At 39.2% G+C, this 22,268-nt stretch overlaps 1 protein-coding gene across 3 annotated transcripts in view; it reads right to left on the bottom strand.

Moving 5' to 3' along the window:
• LRRK2 (leucine rich repeat kinase 2) overlaps positions 1-22,268 on the bottom strand; it is a 148,123-nt gene that overhangs the window by 53,074 nt on the left and 72,781 nt on the right. For all 3 annotated transcript variants that reach the window (XM_056573633.1, XM_056573631.1, XM_056573630.1), the window contains exons 22-33: positions 20,229-20,344; positions 16,716-16,779; positions 16,408-16,622; positions 11,330-11,580; positions 9,716-9,864; positions 8,412-8,505; positions 6,014-6,209; positions 5,748-5,929; positions 3,205-3,434; positions 2,774-2,901; positions 2,271-2,489; positions 1,544-1,745 (exon numbers count right to left, since the gene is read on the bottom strand). In XM_056573633.1, the coding sequence (XP_056429608.1) occupies positions 1,544-1,745; positions 2,271-2,489; positions 2,774-2,901; positions 3,205-3,434; positions 5,748-5,929; positions 6,014-6,209; positions 8,412-8,505; positions 9,716-9,864; positions 11,330-11,580; positions 16,408-16,622; positions 16,716-16,779; positions 20,229-20,344 (2,046 nt within the window). The remainder of the gene's footprint in view (positions 1-1,543; positions 1,746-2,270; positions 2,490-2,773; positions 2,902-3,204; positions 3,435-5,747; positions 5,930-6,013; positions 6,210-8,411; positions 8,506-9,715; positions 9,865-11,329; positions 11,581-16,407; positions 16,623-16,715; positions 16,780-20,228; positions 20,345-22,268) is intronic.

A 22,268-nucleotide genomic window follows, 5' to 3' on the forward strand; every position in this document is an offset into this window, starting at 1 on the left:
CCACCAAGCGATCCCTCCACCCATTGAAGCAGACAGGCTCCCTGTCATCAGCTGACTAGCGAGTCAGGTCTCGGCCGTATTGCAACCTGGGAAAAATCTGAGACAACAGTCATTTTGTATGCTGATAAAAATAAATAGTGGGGTGAAAATAACATAAGAATTGTGAGAAAACCGTCACACACACAGGTACAGACACTATATTATGAACTACACTAACTTTACAGCCCCTGTAGCATAGTCAAATAAAAAAAAAATCCTGGAATACCCCTTTAAAGTAATTTATGTAGGGATATGGATATACAGATTTTTCCCATAAATTTCTGCATTCGGCATACATTAAAATGCCCTTGTCCATTTTAACTACCTCTGTGACCTTCTTTTTGGTTCAAAATCACCAAACACTTTTTAGTTATTATGCATGACTCTTTAAAGTGGGGAACATAAAAAAAATCTAGGTTTTCTTTCATAGGTGTGTTAATATGGGGAGCACTCTGCACCTCCTATTTGTAGTAACCACTCTGATGGGCAGGGTGGGCACTCTCCTAATGAATACAGCTGTATTCTTTCAGCCCTCCTAGCCAAACAGAACAATTATTTCTTTGCGTCATTTGGCTACTAGGAGTAGGGACCTATAGCTGTTATATTAGTACCATACATAGGGCAGCACATTTAGCTGACAAACCTACTTATATGGCCTTTACTTTCTTTACTAGGTAGAGCTAATGTTTCTTTTCATTGTATTTTTTTACTTTTTAAGTATACATATTTTATGTATACAGTATTTCGTTGTACTTGCAAATTCACACTAAAATAAAGTGTTTGACTATGTGCCTTTTTTTGTTACGATTTATAATCTGTTTAGCATCGTTAATGTGGCAAGAGTTTGGGAAGGCTGCGTCTGCTGCTTAAAATTTTATACTTAAAGGGGTACTCCACCCCTAAGACATCTTATCCCCTATCCAAAGGATAGAGGATAAGATGTCTGATCGCAGGGGTCCCACCGCTGGGGACCCCTGCAATATCTCATGCAGCACCCACCTGTGTGAGCCGTCATGCCCCCTCCCATAGACCTGCATTGAGGGGACGGGGCATGACATCACACAGGGGGCGGAGTTGTGACATCAGAAAACTCCTGCCCCCGTGGTCGTGAGACTTCAGACTCTGAGCCTCCAGCGGTGGCATGCAGCTCACACAGGTGGGTACTGCATGAGAGATTGCGGGGGTCCACAGCGGCGGTACCCCCGCAATCAGACATCTTATCCCCTATCCTTTGGATAGGGGATAAGATGTCTTAGGGCTGGAGTACCCCTTTAAGCTATTTTTTTTTTTAACATAATATGTCAACAAAGACCACTGGAGGACATTCACACAGACAGTACACACAAATCCAGGTATGGCATTTCTGACCTAAAATAGCTAGGAATATAGAACGATTCACACAGGCACGAGACATAGGGAAGTACTTTTTGTCTCATTTTAAGCAAAGACTTTGCTTTGCTGTAATTCAGTCAGACAATGGTAAAATACTAGACAGTCCCATTACCAGATTCATTTAGAAAATGAACAGCATGTTGAAGTTCATGCTCATCCAGATCCAGTTGGTTTTCCTCTACAATATCCTTGAGCCTCTTGTGGTTTATTACAGGAAATTCAACTGGAGCGTTCTTCCTTTCCATCAGGATTTTCTTCTCAAGCTCCAGATAGCTGTCTGGAATTAGCTGCCCAAGAACTGGTTGGTCTCTAATCTAAACAAATGAAAGACAATGACATATAAGTATGTGCTATGAGATGTAATACTACAAACATAATTTCCGATGATTTGAAAGATCTCCTTTGCACAACATGTTTGGGAGATTCATTTTTCTGTACATCTTTACTTTCTATGGATCAAAAAAGAGGGACAACATATGTTCCAACTGATGCGCAAGGTGCCTCATACACACTACATTTATTCTGTTAAAAAAAGTGATGCAAATGTTTTCTAAATGCATGATGCTAAACCTTTGTGGTCATTGTATTTATTGTATGGTTCCTACATTATGGCTGACAGTGACTCAACCTCATGACATACTGAACACACGTACCATGGGTTGCTTGCTTTTTTTATAGCACAGAAGGTGCAGTCATTTTATAAAATTGAAAGCAGTTGCAGTAATGTACTTTACCCACTTGGTGGCAGCATACTTACACCATTATGTTATCTAGATAAAATGTGCTGCCAAATAAAAGAACATAGCCAACTGCATTTCCTAGATTTGTCTGAGACTTACCTTAAAATTCAAACATTCTTTTATGATGGACTTCCTAAGTTTTGCCAAAGCATCTGACTCCTCTGTAGCATTAACAAAATGATAATCCTGGACACAGGGAAGCTCCCGTTGATTACAAAGCTCCATTTTCATTTTATTTATGCAGGCTTTTCTCTGTTTTTCATCAGATACATCCAAGTGTGTTCCAATAAGAATAACAGGTGAAGATGATGCACGGGCCTATAGAAATGGAAACAAATTCTATGAATACAGAAAAAGTGGAATATATTTGATTATCAACTTTAGCAAACTAATAGAAATAGCATACAGAGCATCAGAAGAAATGACAGCCACTTATATTACAGGTCTCACCAATCAGAATGAGCGGGAAGAAGTGCAGGGTAGCACACTTTACTCCCCGGCTCTCAGTGATCTATGTCCTGCGGCAACAATGTAAGTCTATGTGGTCACTCGCTCACCTGACATCATTTGATTTACTAAAACAATATTAAGCAAAATGTTACCTTTATGTTAAAAAGCCAAGGTTTTATTGCATCAACTTCTGAGGCCCCTTTGCTGAGGTCGTAAACCACAAGGTACAAAGCACGTGGAGTCATAAAATGCGGATGAGTGCTATAAAACTCCTCCTGGCCTAAAACCAAGCAGGTCACATGCATTAACAAACTGTATTCACATGACATAAATGTAAAAGGTTAAGGCTGAAGGACACAGTCATGGCTGATCCTCATAATATTGTACAAAAAAAAAAATGAAACAAAAAAAATACAATCAGAAAATCCAAAACAGATTAGAAAAAAAGAACATATTCCAGTACCTGTCTCTCATTGGTAAAAATAAATTATCTAGATGACACAAACTTTAATAAAATTTTCAACACAAGTAATCCAGGGATGGATAAAACCTGCAACTTTTGATCTGGAAAATACTTTCTTACCTGCAAAATCCCATACATTCAGGGTGATATCCTTCCTTACTTTCCCCCTTAACAGAATAGGCCAGTCCTTCACATCAATACCAATGGTAGCCTTCTCTGGTCCCTGCCCAGGGCGTTTTTCTTTCATTAACTGGTGTACAAGTGTTGTCTTACCGCTTCCAGTGTTTCCCATGATAAACAGTTTCATACGATTATAAGGAACAGCCTTTTTTAATCTCTGCTGAAGAAACCTAAATGATATAATGGTATTAGGTCTATGAAATCTATGTGTTTTATAATTTAGTAAAAAAAAAAAAAACAAACAAGGGCATATTTATAAATCTATCAAACTAATACTTTGTAGATTACCGTAACCACTTGAAGGAAATAGGTCATAAGAAAATAATGTGCTCAACTCAGATATTTAGGTTAATCATATTTAGTATTTTTAGGTTTTTAGGTTAATCATAATATTATTTATTTTTGGTTTTGGAGATTCTGCCTTACTATCTATATTGTAAAACAATTCTGATATCTTGCAGTTTTTTTTCTGACCACTTATTGTAATAATAAACTGAGACTTCCTGTTCTGTAGAGAAAACTTCTCAGCAGTTTAGTAATTATCATCACAGACAGCATAACAGTGAAAGGTAACACAATAAATGTTTTGGCAATACAAGAGAACAACAAAACTCCAGGCAGCCACAACAGCGCAGCCCGAACACCAGGTTTGACAAAAAGAATATGCCCTATGGAGGAAACCATCAGGAAATAATACAATAGTAAAATAATGAACATATGATAGGGCAGAAGCAATAACAGTGAGTCAGGGGAGAGGGATACACTGTGGAACCCCTGGAGTGGAACCGGCCCACGACAACCAGACAAACAACCACACACACATCACGCAACCCCCAGAGCTCCCCCTCCTCCCATCCAGCACAACGATGCAGACCTAGGACAAGACTAGACTGACTGAGATGCCTGTCCAGAATAGACTGTCGAGGCTTCTAGTACCAGGGCAACCAAACCTTGTTAAAATTTTTAGGACACAGGAAATTGTCATGGTTTTGCATTGTTGTTTTTGTCAGTGTGGTTTTTACAGGACTGAGGTCAAAAAGTACACTGCAAAGCTGTGGCAATTTGTGGTATTTACACTGCATTTAACATAAAATGCCAGGATAAAAAGAATGCTGAAGAAACAGTGTGTGAACCATGCCTAAAGAAGTTTTTTTTTCTATAAAAGTAATAATACTAATGATATTGATAGGCCATCAAGTTCAGTGAAGGTCTGAATCCTGGACACCAGCAACAATTGAGCTGGTTAAAAAGAACTGTGGAACTCCAGAAAACCAGCATCCCCACCATTGTTTAACAAGCAAAGCCCTTTACATTTTGCTTATAGAAGAAAATGGTAGTACAGCACTCACCCTCCTAGCAGCAGTTTTATTCTTTTACTTCTTTAAAACATTGTACAGGTCACAGTAAGGTAAAGACAAAGTGAGCGCCGTACTACCATTTTCTTCTATAGGCACTATCATTATTCCTTGCATCCAAAGCACTAAGCACCGCCATCCCTAGCCTATCGTACAGTTCAAAATCCCTAATACATCACCTCCACAAGTGTCAACCCCAAGTGCCGAGTGTACTTTTTTTGCATTTATTGTCGCCTTTACATTTCACAGTAACTGTGCCTGGTCCATTAACTTAAATGGGACTGAGCAGCAGAGAGCTGCAATACCAGGCACAGCAGCTACAAAACAGGTAGCATAAAACACTATTCTAAAATGGCACCCCCACTTAACACAGTGAGTTAAGTTATGCACTGGGGTGCTTGGAGGCATGGGTGGGCTTAACAGGGCAGGGGGTGTGAATAACTCCAGTGCAGTATGCACTACCATCTCTTCTTTCTGTTGTAGTCAGCCGGATCTCAGAAGGAAGCAATGGGAGAGTGTACTACATGGAGGCAAGTTATTCACGCCCCCCAACCCCTAATAAGCCCACCCATACCTCCTAGCAATACAGTGTTTCATAATTGTGCATGTCCATCTGATGGATTCAGAAATCTGTCAGAAGGAAATAAAACACCCCATTACTCCAGAAGGGGGGGTGGAGGTTGATGGGTACGGATCTACACAATCCGTTAAAAAGGTAAGAGATTAGCCCCTCCCCCAAGGAACTTACACCACTACATTGCATTTTTAGAAATGACCACATATTCACTTTAACACAATGATCTAGGATGCACTATGAATGGGTGTGCCATTTTAGAATAACCATAGATAGAATTTGAGCCAGAAACAGGGCTCGGATTCACAGATGAACTAGGGCCAGAAACAGTGCTCAGATAGACGGATGAATTAGGGCCAGAAATGGTGCTCAGATCAACAGATGAACTAGAGCAAGAAACAGGTCTTAGATTGACAAATCTCTTTCGTGGTTGGGGCCGCAGAAAACTAGTGACAGGTTTCCTTTAATATGATAATACATTTAAAATATTATAGATTCAGGTATATTACCTGTGCAATATACAGTGAAAAGAAAATATTACAAAAGCATAGTACCGTATTAGGTCTCTGGCTTTGTAGCCTATGTGCTTCAGGTCAAAATCAAGATGTAGTCCATCAAGTGGAAGGTCCCACACTTTAGTAAGTTTTCCCATTTCATCTGGAAATGACCTTAAATCTGGATTGTGGCTTATATCAAAACAAGTGACATTCACAAGAAATCCAATTTCAGGCGGTATCTAAAATACAGTCTGGTATTAAAATTACAGTAAACCCTGATTTGTAAAACAAGGCAATATTATCATTGAAATATATAGTATTACCTCCTTGATCATGTTATGAGAAAGATGTAGTTTCTCGAGACGTGACCATCTGCTTGAATCTTTACTGAGGTCCCCAATATTCAATATGCTAATCTCATTGTGATTCAATACAATTTCTCGCAGATTTATTGAAGCCCATTCCAGTGGACCAGGTAGATTACTAATCTGATTGTTGCTTAAATCTACTGTTCTTAAACTTAAGGCAAAGAAAGAGACATAATATTACGTAGTCGGAAAAGTAAAAAAAAAAATTCTAAATAGCAGTAAGTATAGTCTTTAGACATGTTATTGGTTTTATAACTTGTGTAGTAACAAAACAAATGGGAGCTACACATGAATGATTTCTCATATTTATAGAAGCTGTATGGGAACCCAAATCCGTATTACCTTTCCTCACTCCCTGGTGGCCCACTTTCTGCTCCGTGCTGACAAACTCTATAAGTTTCTTCCTAGTTGAAGGGGGCAGGCTGTGTCAGTGGGTCAGGTACTATATTGTAACCACTGTATGCAGGATAAACCAAATCTGAATGAAGTACCCAGGGGTTTACACAGGTGGTCAAAACAGTGGTTGACTTTCAAAACTTTTGCACATACAAAAGAGATGTTAACCAAGGCCAACACTGAAGAGACTGCAACACTCACACAAGCATCCTGATCCCTTTAAACAGTTTTCTAGGATTCAGAACCTCACCATCTTCTACTAATGGTCTATCCTAAGGATAGGCCATAAAAGCTTATAGTCTGGATAACACCTTTAAGCACTACTTCTCTTAGCAGATACAGGATGTAATACAGAGTCCTCTCTGAATGGCACTGGCTGGGAAAGCCAGAACCTGCACTATCCCTTTACTTGAGGAGGTGCCCGTTCTGGAGCTGTACTTTTGGAGAGGAATCTTTCATAATACCAATCATCTTCATGTCCTCTCACACCCCAGTAGCTGAGGAGGGGTTGTATGAACAGGAAGCATTTTTCTGTATAAGTTGACAGTGGGATATGTTGCAGCCTCACTTTAAAATATATGTCAGGAGTCCTCCCAATGTACATCGCCAACACAGGCAGGCAAAGACAGGCTTCTTGAGAAATGGCATCCCCATTGGTTGCTATGGGCCGCTTTTCTGTTTTGTTTTCTTTTCTTTTCACTAGTTGTAATTGCTTTTCCTCACAATCTGCCTTTCTGTCCTAACCATTTTTTTTTTGCAGATACAGGCTAACAAGGAATCCAACTTAGATAATAAACTGTAGAGCATCCTGACATATGCTACGGTACCGGGGTATTAAGAAGACGCAGTCATCTGCCTGCCATTAAAAAGAACTAAAAAGCATTGCAAAAGAACAAAGACAAGCAAATGACATAATAAACGAACCGAAACCACTCACATAAGGGTGACAGAGAGGTAGAAAAGAGATGAGGGGTGAGAAAAAAGGAAAGAAAAAAGAAGCAGGAAGTCAAGGCGGTTGCCTATCAGAAAAGCGATCCCAGGGTTCCCAGACCAATAGGAATGAGGGGATAGTATTATTCAAGTAGGCCGTAAGAAACTCCAGGGATCGGATCTCCCATATCCGAAGGAGTAAGTCAGACTCAGAGGGAGGAAGGGTTTTTTTCCCCAACTTTTGGCAATAAGGGTTTTAGCCGCCAGGGCTATATGCATAAAGAGCTTAAATGGTTTCTTGGACAGGGAGGGGTAAGAGAGGAAAAGAAGATATACAAGTGGGTATAGGGGAACCAATACTCCCAAAACTTCACGTACCAATCTCTGGACCACATTCCAATAAGCCTCCATGAGAGGACACAACCAGAATATATGAAACACTGTGCCCAATCCCACTCCACAACGCCAACACTGGGGGGGCTGTCAGGGTTCAATCTATTTAACAATTCTGGAGTATGGTACCAACCCATAATCAGCTTATATTGGGTCTCTTTGTACGCAGTACAAATAGAAGCCTTAGAAGCCCTTTCCCAGATGACCTTCCATTGAGGGAGGGGGATAGTGGCATTGAGTGCAGTTTCCCAGCGACCATGTAACAATGTGACACCCCCGGGAGGTTAGAGAAGGAAAGAGTAGATATCAGAGTGAAGGCCCCTTGTCTGAGAGCCACTCCGGCACAGGAAACCGTCATAGAGCCCACTACAGTCGACATAAAATGTCTCAGCTGCAGGTAGTGGAAGCGTTCAGACAAGGGGAGATTTCAACGAGACCTCAACTGATCAAAGGGCAGGAGTCCTAACCATTTTTATATAACACCTTATATGGTTGGTAGTGTTTAATGTTTTATCAAAAATTTGCCAAACATCACATCCATTTATACAATTACATCTATAACCATTGTTTGTTTAAATAAAAAATGTGATCATGTGATACAATATAGTATAATTTTTATAAATGGTTTACTTACTGAGAGAGTTGAAGAATTTCTTTAGGGATACTATTAAATTTATTATGGGAAAGCCTTAAAGTTGTTATCTTTGAAGGTATACTAGGTACCATTGCTGAAAAGAAAAAAAAAGAAAAGAAAAAAGGTTTTAAATAAACTACAAAATATTTGTTGATTACAGTAACAATGGAATTTTATGTTAGTATAAAGGGGTTATGTGGGTCCTTAAATTTGATGCGTCTATCTGTAGGAGTTACACTTTATAGTGGCTGTACATGGAACTACAGTTTACTATAGCTTTATCCCATTCAAGTGAGTGATAGTTGTAATTCCAGACACAGCCACTAGGAAAAGTATGGAGCTGCGCATAGTAAACAATGAGGGGAACCTGGATGCCTCATAGCCCCTTCATACAGTCAGACCACTCCCTATCTAATACTGATTGCCTATCCTGAGGATAGACTCATCTGTACAAAAACAATTAACCCTTTTTATAAGAGATATACACCAGTTATGAATGGCATTGCCACCATTGTAAATGCCCAGCAACAGAGACAGCCCAAACACTCTTCTCTCTCTTTTCCTGAATACAGTGTATAATAAATCCAGGCAGCAGTATTTCCCCTTGGGCAGTATTTTGGTTGGCTCTTGGCAGACCCACATAAGATGTGTGTGTCTAATGTCACAAGAGTAGGTTGTTTTCCCCTGGCATTGTGAAAAACCGAACAGTAAAATATATAAATAGGGGCAAACTCATAAAAGCGCGGAGGAAGTACTAAAGTGACGCAACAGCAACAGATAATCAAATCATAAATAAATAACAAGCTATTGGCTTATGTGATTCTTATAAAAAGGGAGAAAACAAAACATTTTTTAATCTAATATGTTATGAAAGTCGTTATGACATATATATACAGGATTATCAATCCATTATTAGGGCACACAATCACTGAGCCACATAAAGGCAATCCCTTAAAGTGAAAAGTGTTGGCCTGAAAGGGCCTTCAGGCCAGAATAGATATAAAAAAATAAAAATTTATAAAAAAGGTTTACCATAAAAAAAAAAACAATACAACAATATTTTCTGATTACACATTCCTATTAGGTGAAACTCTAACTTTAGATCGGTGCTAAAACAAGCTTCTTCTGTTATTGCCTATGCATGTTGTCATAGGACACAGGCTCAGGAAATAACTGCACACATTTCACGTGGAAGGTAAAATCCCTACCATATATTTTCCAAAATCTAGTTCTAACTGTACTTTTGTTTAAATTGTTAAGCAAAGTATTTACACAATCTATGCATTAACAAGCTGCATTCTCACCCAACTGATTGGTCATGGCACAAAACACGTCGAGCTTGGTACAGCTACTCAGGATATTGGGTCCAAGTAAAGAAATCATGTTCTTGTTTAGATTCAATGTCCTCAGTTCAGGTAAGCATAGTGGTGAATGGATTTCTGAAATGGCATTACTGTGCAAAAAATAAAAGGTATTTTAATGTTTATAAACTCTACAATATAAGCAACTAGTATAGATGGTTACGGGGGTTTTCCTAAGAGATAAAGTTAGTAGTTAAGTTGCTAATATAAGATGTGAAGCACAAACATACATGTAAAGGAAAAAATAAGTTTTTAAGTAAATAACCTACATCTCTGTACTGTTCTTCTCCCCAAGGATCACTTCCTGACTTCCTCCCTGAACTATGACCCTGCTCGCAACAGAGCACACATTTTTCCACCATCCTCCTCACTTGCATACAAAGTAGAGCAGAGTTTTCAAACTGGTTGAAAAACACATTGGTGTGACAGTGGCAGTCCCCAGGTGTGGGACTGTCCCGTAGCAGGCGCCGCCACCAGTTACTGTTTTTAAGTGGCCACAGCCAAAGCTGCTTATGGTGAAATTTCTCACTTTAAATCAGTGGGCAGTTGGGCTTGGCAGGAATTATGACTAACGTCAGGCCGAGGAGCAGAGCGGGAGGGTCGTGGCAACCCCTTTAACCACTAAGGACCACCTGTAGAATTTAAAAAAATCTGAGTGGTCAGCAATTTAGAACAGTAGAGCAGAGTATAGCAGGGACACGGAAATTGTGTCGCTGCTAGAATGGAAAGCCAGTTGTCAGTAACGGATTGGCTCTCCAGAGGGAAGGGTTATTACTGTCCCTGCCTTCCCAATAACTGTAAACAGACTAACAGTAGAACTGTCTAGCTTACCTAGAGCAACCAATCACAGCTCTACCTTATAAGCTCTACTAAAATAAAAAAAACATTTACTGTTGCTAAGGAAAAACCAGAAAGTTTTCCTGTTACTGTTTATGTATTCCTCCCACTGAGCTCTATGTATACAGCTCAGAAGGAAGCAATAACTTGCTTCCCAGCCAGGCATGTGGTTGCCGATGCCAGATATTTGCAGGGACTGCTAGGTACCTGTAGACCAAGATCAACTCTGCAGATAGTGTCAGGGGGCTGTATGTACCCTATAACTTTGGATAATATGTCAGCCCTAGTTACAGGGGAAATCAGCAGTAATAAAAATTCCTGTGTCCTCTTTCACCAATTATGTATTGCATCTTCTCTTCCTACCATGCATGACCATGTAAAACTACAGTTCCCGGCAGCTAAATGCTATGAGTCCCACAGCCTGGCACATAAGGAAGGTGCCTGGGTTGTGATGAGACAGACACTGGAGCAAGCCAGGCCTCTTCTGAAGACAGATATCACATGGTCCTTGTTTCAGGCGAGAGGGTGAGCAGGTGGAGAGCAAGACTGAGAGGGACCATAGGAAACAGCATTCACTGCACTCCCAGGGGATGAGTGATAAGTTAGATCTGCAACATGGTGCAAGATAGGTAATAACATTACATGGTAATTAACACATTACATGATAAAACATTTTTTTACAGAACCCATTCCTTTCTATTCTGTGGAAAGACATCTTACCCCTCAAGGATTAATTCTTCTAGCCTTTGTGCAACATTTCCAATACATTCAGGAACTTCTTTCAGCTGGTTATATGACAGATTTAGATGCTTTAAAGTTGGGCATATTGTGCTTGTTTGCAGATCTATTAAAGGTCCAATTTCATTTCTTGATATATCAAGGAACGAGATACTACCCATTTCCAGAAAAGCAGAAGGGAAAGTTTTGAAGTTGTTATTGCGCAAATCCAGATAAGTCAAACATTTGAAAACCTGGATTAAAATAATAGGAAACACAAATAAACATACAAAAAAAATAAATAAAAAAATAAAAACATAAAGCAAAAAATATATAAACATCACTAAAAGTGTTCTTGTCCAGGAAACCTTCCGGGACAAGCTGTGTGTGTACACAAGGAGTGGGACTAAAGGTGTAATGTTTCTCTTTAAATAGGCACTATCATTTTAACTAACTTTGCATAGACCAATACAAATCAATAGTACAAGTGAACATAAGAAACTTTGTCATATATTTTCTTAGACAAAAATGCTTATTTCTCCTGTTCTAAAACGTTTACCCCTTCTGCTGCTCAAATTTTCTTCTCTGAAAATGATCTCAGCTTTGTCCTATGTATGCAAAATGTCTATGGAGGGGGGGGGGGAGGGAGCTCTACCCACCATCTCTGGGAGAACTGTAAATTAGAGATAAAACCTGCAGAGTAGAAAACAGATGAAAAATAACACATACAATATAATATATATATATATATGATCCAACAATAACGCAGCACTCCAAAGAACGGTGAAAAAAGTGTTGATTTATTCCTGTCACATCAGTACAAGCAACGTTTCTGCTCCTATGGAGCCATTTTCAAGCTTAGTGTCACACATCAGTAGGGGGTTTAAATACCCATGTGCATTAAACATCATACAAATTTCAATTAAGTGCTCATTACATAAAAACATTAAAATTTTATAAACAGTGTGTACATACATCTCCCATTGTGTGTATATATCATAGATCTTCAGTGCATATTTCATATATTAAAGTGCAAATTAGTGCATATTAGTGCATATAAGTGTTTTAAAACATAGCAGCGCTCGAAATTGAATGCTCCACTAACATTATGTTAATACATAGCAGCTGTATGATATAATTATACATATATAATATAATGAAATGGGGAGTTTGACTCTTACCCGCTCTGTACTTGTTTAATGGCGTCCAGTGGCGTGGGTGAAAACACCACTGCGCCTGTGCAGGAAGCGATCCCGGTCCAGAGCTGTCGCGCGAACAAGTCACGTGACTAACCCTGGGTCATGTGATCGCTTCCGCATACTACTGCACTGAAAGCGTCGCCCGTTGTCCTGGTTACCACCTGTGCTGATCAGCCCTGGTGTAAAGCAGAAAACAGACGCAGCGGATGCTATAAAGATATATGCCAGACCTGAATACAAAGTTAATCCATAGAGGCTTATGATGTATACTTATTATTAACCGAATCTATATAAATAGTGCATGAAGGTCCGTTCGCTAACCAACAAGAGTATTGGATAAAGAAAATAAAGGATATATATATATATATATATATATATATATATATATATATATATATATATATATATAAATGAATAAATAAATAAAAATACAAAAAAATTATTAAAAAAATAAATAAAAATAAAAAAATAAATAAATATTGAAATTACATTTGAAAATTAAATTAAAGAAAAATATAATAAAGAAATACATAAAGAAATAAATAAATAATATAAAAAAATATATATGAAAAAAATTTTGTAGATAAAAATCACTCCTTATTTATAAGGATCCCTTCCTTTTTTAGGGCAATTTTACACCCAGACACACCTTACATTTACATCTCAGAACCGCTCCTCTTATGTAGGACTTTCATCCCTCGGAGTCATCTCTGATCTCCAAAGGGATGTCTGTCACCGGGGGACAGTGACATTGGGATTGTAGGGTCCCAACATGTCTCTGTCTACCCACCTACATCTTGATTGGAGCTTCTCTGCTATTATAGCAGCATCAGTCTCACTCAATGTGGTCTGGGTTGTCCATTAATGGTATATGAATAGTAAAGAAATAGTAAAAAAACAAAATATGATAAAAAAGAAAAATAAACAAAGAAATAAAAAAAAAAGAAATTTAAAAAAATAAAAAAATAGATGTGTGTTGAGACAGAGTCACCCACCAACTGTATAGGGGGACTCTCTCTCGATCACACATCAACCTGTTGGAGAGGGAAACTGACATGCATGCACACTGGACCAATTCCAATTCTATAATATCATATTATATTCAAGAAAGGCACATATTCTAACCATGTGCCTTTCTTGAATATAATATGATATTATAGAATTGGAATTGGTCCAGTGTGCATGCATGTCAGTTTCCCTCTCCAACAGGTTGATGTGTGATCGAGAGAGAGTCCCCCTATACAGTTGGTGGGTGACTCTGTCTCAACACACATCTATTTTTTAATTTTTTTTAATTTCTTTGTTTATTTTTCTTTTTTATCATATTTTGTTTTTTTACTATTTCTTTACTATTCATATACCATTAATGGACAACCCAGACCACATTGAGTGAGACTGATGCTGCTATAATAGCAGAGAAGCTCCAATCAAGATGTAGGTGGGTAGACGGAGACATGTTGGGACCCTACAATCCCAATGTCACTGTCCCCCGGTGACAGACATCCCTTTGGAGATCAGAGATGACTCCGAGGGATGAAAGTCCTACATAAGAGGAGCGGTTCTGAGATGTAAATGTAAGGTGTGTCTGGGTGTAAAATTGCCCTAAAAAAAGGAAGGGATCCTTATAAATAAGGAGTGATATTTATCTACAAATTTTTTTTCATATATATTTTTTTATATTATTTATTTATATTTCTTTATGTATTTCTTTATTATATTTTTCTTTAATTTAATTTTCAAATTTTATTTCAATATTTTTTTTATTTTTATTTTTATTTATTTTTTGTATTTTTATTTATTCATTCATTTTTTTATATATATATATATATATCCTTTATTTTCTTTATCCAATACTCTTGTTGGTTAGCGAACGGACCTTCATGCACTATTTATATAGATTCGGTTAATAATAAGTATACATCATAAGCCTCTATGGATTAACTTTGTATTCAGGTCTGGCATATATCTTTATAGCATCCACTGCGTCTGTTTTCTGCTTTACACCAGGGCTGATCAGCACAGGTGGTAACCAGGACAACGGGCGACGCTTTCAGTGCAGTAGTATGCGGAAGCGATCACATGACCCAGGGTTAGTCACGTGACTTGTTCGCGCGACAGCTCTGGACCGGGATCGCTTCCTGCACAGGCGCAGTGGTGTTTTCACCCACGCCACTGGACGCCATTAAACAAGTACAGAGCGGGTAAGAGTCAAACTCCCCATTTCATTATATTATATATGTATAATTATATCATACAGCTGCTATGTATTAACATAATGTTAGTGGAGCATTCAATTTCGAGCGCTGCTATGTTTTAAAACACTTATATGCACTAATATGCACTAATTTGCACTTTAATATATGAAATATGCACTGAAGATCTATGATATATACACACAATGGGAGATGTATGTACACACTGTTTATAAAATTTTAATGTTTTTATGTAATGAGCACTTAATTGAAATTTGTATGATGTTTAATGCACATGGGTATTTAAACCCCCTACTGATGTGTGACACTAAGCTTGAAAATGGCTCCATAGGAGCAGAAACGTTGCTTGTACTGATGTGACAGGAATAAATCAACACTTTTTTCACTGTTCTTTGGAGTGCTGCGTTATTGTTGGATCCTATTTAAACTGAGGACTTTTGGTCAAGAAGTTTTTTGGACGCTGGCACCCACACATTGAGGCTGAGTAGTGCTGCAATACTTTTTTGGCTTTATATATATATATATATATATATATATATATATATATATATATATATATGGCCAGAAATATAGTTGCTCTTCATGTACACTCAGAGGGCAGCTTATCCTGAAAAGCCACTTTAATGACAGGTATGTTTTAAGAAGAGTGTCATAAAGAAGTGTGAAGAGTTAAAGGCCATTGATGCTCCACTGGGAATTCTGGGAAGAAAGGATGTGTAAAGCAGCTCTCATTCCATCTTTCTAGGCAACGTTCCCTAGAAGTTGATGTTCCACTCCAAATATATTTGGAAACTGACTTGGAATGTATGCAAAGCCAGAGATTTCTTAAAAATGATAGGATTAATATCTGCAGGCAGCTATATTAGGGTTTTGCCCCTCGTCAGTGCACAAAAGGGTGCTGGTCGGCTAGTGAGAGCTTTCATCATAAGGATAAAGTGGTAATGTTTCTCAATAAGGAGAATGTGTAGAGACTTATAGGCCATTGATGCTCCACTGGAGAGGACAATAAGATAATTGCTGGGACCCCCACGCTATTCAAAACAAAGGAGTTGAGTACTGTTCTCAAGATTACAGGGGTCTCAGTGGTCAGGCCCCCCTGTATCTAACACTAGATAGGGAATAAGTACTTTTGATTTAAAATACATCTTCAAAAAATAAAAAATAAATAAATAAAACACACACACACACACACACACACACATCCTCGCAAATGACTGCTGGCTGATAATACTCCTGTGCACTTTCTTCATGAATGGACTGGGCCAATAAGCTAAGACATTTGTTGGCATCTTTCTGCTCTGGCTCATGGATGGTAGTCCCATAGGGCATGTGGACAAAGGTTATCCTTCTGAGAAATCTTTCTCTTTAGAGGTCTTGTGAAAGCGCTATTGTTAGTGAGAAACGGCCCTTTGGCCAGCCTGTATATTGGACCTGACTGTTGAGTAAACCTACTGGACACTGACATCTCTTCCTTACATTGCTATGTGGATACAGTTAATTTCTGGATTGAAAACCACGGTGAAAAAGTGAAGCTGGGATTGTTGGTGTGGAGCTGTGGCGCATGTTCTTATTGCACTGAGGCAGTGCCGCATCACTTTATTTCTTATGAACAACATCTTATACTTTTACTTCAACTAATATTTTCTTATTCAAACCCATTTTTACTTACATCACAAAGCGATTTAGGAATCGATGTTAAAGCATTTTGTTGAAGCTCCAGTTTCTCAAGACGTTCCAAATGATTGGTTAAAAGGGATTTCTTGTTTATTAAGTCTATGCTTTCCAGATCATTAGCTGATAGGTCTAAGGATCGAATATGTTCTTTCTCAGGCAATGAAGAGCAACTATCAGTTCGCTTCATGTGTAACGGCAAAAGTGCTTTATCTTACAAAAAATAAAAAAGGTTTACACTGTCATTTTCACATATCTACACTAAAATAAATCATTGCATTTCCTCATTCTCGGAAAACTACTTACATGAATAATCAATTTGAGGAAAATCTTTTCTGCGACGTAAATTAGGTTCATCCCCAAATCCACCCTGTAAAATAAACAAAAGAATTGAAGGCCATGTAATAAATGCTGATTACCCAATATATGGAAAAATGTGCACTCAAAAGAAAAACATGTGATTACAGCATAACATATCTTATTGACCAACACAAAGACATTTAGACCACAAACAATTAAAAATATATGGCTCAGATTTATTTAGACAATTTATCACACTGACTGACTGATAAATGTGTTGCCTCTTTAGACTGTCCAGTCTAAGTAAAGATCAACTATTATTTGGCTTAAAGGGGTTCTCCAATTTAATAAAAAAAAAAAAAAAAAACTAACTGATTCCTGTTAAAGGGTTATTCCAGGAATTTTTTTTATATATATATCAACTGGTTCCAGAAAGTTAAACAGATTTGTAAATTACTTCTATTAAAAAATCTTAATCCTTTCAGTACTTATGAGCTTCTGAAGTTAAGGTTGTTCTTTTCTGTCTTATTCCTCTCTGATGACACGTGTCTCGGGAACCGCCAAGTTTAGAAGAGGTTTGCTATGGAGATTTGCTTCTAAACTGGGCGTTTCCTGAGACAAGTGTCATCAGAGAGCACTTAGACAGAAAAGAACAGCCTTAACTTCAGAAGCTCATAAGTACTGAAAGGATTAAGATTTTTTAATAGAAGTAGTTTACAAATCTGTTTAGCTTTCTGGAGCCAGTTGATATATATATATATAAAAAAAGTTTTTTTCTGGATAACCCCTTTAATAAATAAACTACACGATAATCGCCTCACCCACTCCAGCCTCCCTACTGCAGCTAAGCACTGAGGTGTAGTATTTTCAGAACATTAGAGAGGCTGGACACTACATCATAAGCATAAGTAAACACAGAGACCGGGGCAACAAATATGTTGGCGCTGGAGTGGCCAAGACGAGTACAGTGTAGTTTATCGTAATAACACTAGAAGGCGGCAGCTAGCTTTTTTAATGAAACTTCTTTAAAACTTCATCAGAATTTTGGTACATAGGATTTGAAGCCATGCTCCTTTGTGGTGTAAGTGTAATAAAAGACAGTTCTTTGTGTGTCATTTGTTTAAAGCATACCTGTCATAGTGCAAAAAAAAAGTGATATGTTACTCAGGACCCAATCCTGATCATGTGCATATCATTTTTATGTGTCTCGGACCTATATATCCAGAGATATAAGCATTTATCTGCTGGTGAGTTACTTTTTCATTGTGCAGGCTGGAGGGGGCGTGTCAGTCTGTCTCCCTCACAGGAGCAAGCCTGGGCAGTCAGCCAATCAGTACTCTCTACTCTGTAACCCTTTCCTCTCTGGTTTTATGCTGTGTCATGTGTCAGAGGAAGATACTTGGAGCTTGCCTGCAGTAATCAGAAGACATTATAGTGAATTCATAACAGGATAAAATGTATAAATATAAGAATAGATCTTTATAGAATTAGTGCAAGGATTTTTTAGATAAAAGTACAGCATTTTTATGAATACATGTTATACCTGTTTTATCTTGTCCTAGTAAAGCTGGATGCTAATCAGCATAGCTGTCACTATGTGTGTCATTCATCTTTCACAGACTCCTGAATGTCTGATCAACTTCTTTGTCATTCAGGAGTCCGAGAAAGCTTTAACTATTTCAGCATGCTGGGAGTTGTAGTTTAGTAACAACTGAAGCTACAGTGTTTGTAAATAACTGTGTTAGAGCAGTGTTGCCTCCAGCTGTTTTAAAACTACAGCTCCCAGCATGTCCACACATCCTTTATCTGTAGTTTTGCATACACAATAGAAATCTCCTATACTGGATACCGGTATGCTTTACGGCCGGTATCCAGTATGCTGTAAAATCTAGACTAGTCTGTCTGGCTAAAAGACAGGCGACCCCTAGTGGTGGCTATTTTGAGCTTGAATTTCAGGTGAAAATAAAAAAAAAATTTAACAGGTGTATATTGTGAAATGTCATATGAAAATGTGAAATGCAATATATGAAAAGTTTTTAACAATGACAGTGCCTCTTTAAATTTAAAAATAGATTACATTAAATTTGAAAATAAAAAATTCTAAAAAATATTCAAATATTACACCAGGATTTGGCCGCATTTGCAATAGTAAATATACTCCATTGTGTTAGATGTGTAATCTAGGGTGTGCAAGACTCAAGTATAAAGAGTTGTTTGTTTTGGGCATTCTGGCACATCTCATGACATTCTAGGTACCCTAGAGCTGGGCGGTATGACCAAATATGTGTATCACGGTATTTTTGTAACTTATGGCGGTTCCACTAAGGGCACTACAGCCCAAAACGCGTAGGCTATCTGTTCTGTGTATCCTACTTTTATTGATGCCACAATAAAGAGGAATTTTACCTGCTTTCCTGGTGCTGGACATTTTTCTATTTTTATGGCGGTTCCACGGTATTTCTTTCACTCCCACCACCCACCAAATCATGTTACCTGCCAGCGCTGTTCTGCTCCCCCCCCCACAAATCATGTCACCCGCTAGCGCTGTACTGCTCCCCCCCACCAAATCATGTCACCCGCCAGCGCTGTTCTGCTCCCCCCCACCAAATCATGTCACCCGCCAGCGCTGTTCTGCTCCCCCCCCCCCACACCAAATCATGTCACCCGCCAGCGCTGTTCTGCTCCCCCCAATTAATTATCAGCCCAGCGGGGTACTACTCACATATGTCATCCGCAAACACTGCCCTCCTCCTCTTAAACTTTAACTTCCCTACGTCGGCCTCACGCTGTTCCTGGGGACTGGAACGTCGGACAGCCGTCAGCCTATCACCGGCCGCTGCGATGTCTCGCCCCGGCCAGTGATAGGCTGACAGCTGTCCGATGTTCCCATCCCCAGGTAAGTTAATTTTGTTTATCTTTTGCAGCCCGGGCATAGGGATACAGCGTACAGCAGTGGTCTCCAACCTGCGGACCTCCAGCTGTTGCAAAACTACAACTCCCAGCATGCCCGGACAGCCGTTGGCTGTCCGGGCATGCTGGGAGTTGTAGTTTTGCAACATCTGGAGGTCCGCAGGTTGGAGACCACTGGCGTACAGTATAGAGTTCCAGTGCCGGCGGCTCGCAACAAACAGGAGGAGGGCAGTGCTTGCAGGTGACATATGTGAGTAGTACCCCGCTGGGCTGATAATTAATTGGGGTGGGGGGGGAGCAGAACAGCGCTGGCGGGTAACATGATTTGGTGGGTGGGGGGGGAACAGAACAGCGCTCGCGGGTCACATATGATTAGTTCCCCGATGTGGGGACAGCACGCTGCGGCTGATAATTTATTCATTGCTGAGGGGGAGGGGCCCAACCGGTATTGGCGGTATGGGGAAAAATTCATATCGTGCATCACAAAAATTTCGGTATTCACCGGTATACCGCCCAGCCCTAAGGTACCCTATAGCTGATTCCAAACAGCAATCCTAGAAATACCTGAAAGAATGAGGTTAAGATTTAGGCGAACGAAAATAGTCATACCAAGGAGTTAGTTTGCCTCTGATCTGCTTTCACATGATTTAGTTTTGAGTTTTCCTTATGAATGTCAAGACTGACAAAGGAGTGAGATTTTTTCATGGGCTGTGTTCCTTCACTGCCTTTAAACACAAAAAAATAAGTTAATGTTAACCTTATAGCAATATATGGTACCCCTATTTTCTGCCAGACTTCTGATAACATAAAATACATCGGCATTAGGACAGAATTGCATCAATGACAAAACGCACATACTAACAAACACAATAAAGGGTGATAACCAGCTGCTGGGTTTATACTATAGGTGGGCAGGAAAGATCCTCTTCACATTAGAAACCAGTAAAAGGGAACATGTATACAGAGAAGGATCAATCATTTTCCAGTATACCGATAAAACCAGCAGTGATCTCATTCCCTGGCTGTCACGAGACTCTATCACCACAGAATCTAATGTAGTGAATAGGTCGGATTTGGCTGCCAGAGAGGCAGTGGAGTTCGCTACTGCACACTTCACAGGGTTATAACTGGCAGTTGCAGCGGGTCTAAGAACTTTTTCCCTAGAAGTCAGAACTTTCCAGATATTCCTTAAGTGATTATCTAAAAAAAATAATTGTCACTGGAGATACACACGCTAAAAATAATGTAAAATAACACACTGCATAGCCATGTCATGGACAGAAGGTGCAGAATTTCATTAAAATGTGTATGTAAACACTTTCTTTACTTTCATTCAGTGTGTATTATTTCGATGTAAGCATGAAAAGAGGGAAAATATATTTTTTTTAATACTGTAGCTACATAATGTCCGTTTTTATAATCTTCCATGAGACGGCCATACTAGAGGCTGCCTTCTTGTTTTGGTCTGTATAGACACTGCAGCAGGGTGTATGTGATTTATGGCAACTGCAATGAATGGCATAATAGTTAAAGAAAACAATCACTGGGGATCACGGTCACCAGAAAGTGATAGAGATTGGCCCCCTAGATGACAAATTAACCATGTCTATGTGTATAGTGTTACTAGGCCACATTATCTAAGTCGCCATTAAATCCCAACCTTGTAGAGGCTATATCCCAGGAAACATCATAAAAGGTTTTAGGATAGCGACATTAAAAATGACATGTGTAGTAATTTCACCATAAATAACTAGGCACAGCCAAAAGGTTGAACCCCTAGAGCCCTATCATGTATCTCTCTATATGGTACACAACTCCCAGCACGCCCTGAGTTATAATAAATGTAAATAAGCCCCTCTCCCCCTCAAAAAAAAAACATAAGTTACCGTCTTTTCCCAATTTACAAATAAAAAAAAGTGAAACAATTAAATAGACAAAAATACACTGCTCGAAAAAATAAAGGAAACACTTAAACAACACAATGTAACTCAAAGGCAATTACACTTCTGTGAAATCACACTGTCTACTCAGGAAGCAACACTGATTGACAATCAATTTCACATGCTGTTGTGCAAATGGAACAGACAACAGGTGGAAATTATAGGCAATTAGCAAGATCCCCCCCCCCAAAAAAAAAAAATTTAATAATAAAAGGAGTGGTTCTGCAGGTGGTGACCACAGACCACTTCTCATTTCCTATGCTTCCTGGCTGATGTTTTGGTCACTTTTGAATGCTGGCGGTGCTTTCACTCTAGTGGTAGCAGGATATGTAGTCTATAACTCACACAAGTGGTTCAGGTAGTGCAGCTCATCCAGGATGGCACATCAATTAGAGCTGTGGCAAGGTTTGCTGAGTCTGTCAGCGTAGAGTCCAGAGCATGGAGGCGCTACCAGGAGACAGGCCAGTACATCAGGAGTTGTGGAGGTGGCCGTAGGAGGGCAACAACCCAGCAGCAGGACCGCTACCTCCGCCTTTGTGCAAGGAGGAGCACTGCCAGAGCCCTGCAAAATGACCTCCAGCAGGCCACAAATGGGCATGTGTCCCCTCAAACGGTCAGAAACAGACTCCATGAGGGTGGTATGAGGGCCAGACGTCCACAGGTGGGGGTTGTGCTTACAGCCCAACACCGTGCAGGGCGTTTGGCATTG

Source organism: Hyla sarda, chromosome 4 (genome assembly GCF_029499605.1).
Source record: "Hyla sarda isolate aHylSar1 chromosome 4, aHylSar1.hap1, whole genome shotgun sequence".
NCBI classification, from domain to species: domain Eukaryota; kingdom Metazoa; phylum Chordata; class Amphibia; order Anura; family Hylidae; genus Hyla; species Hyla sarda.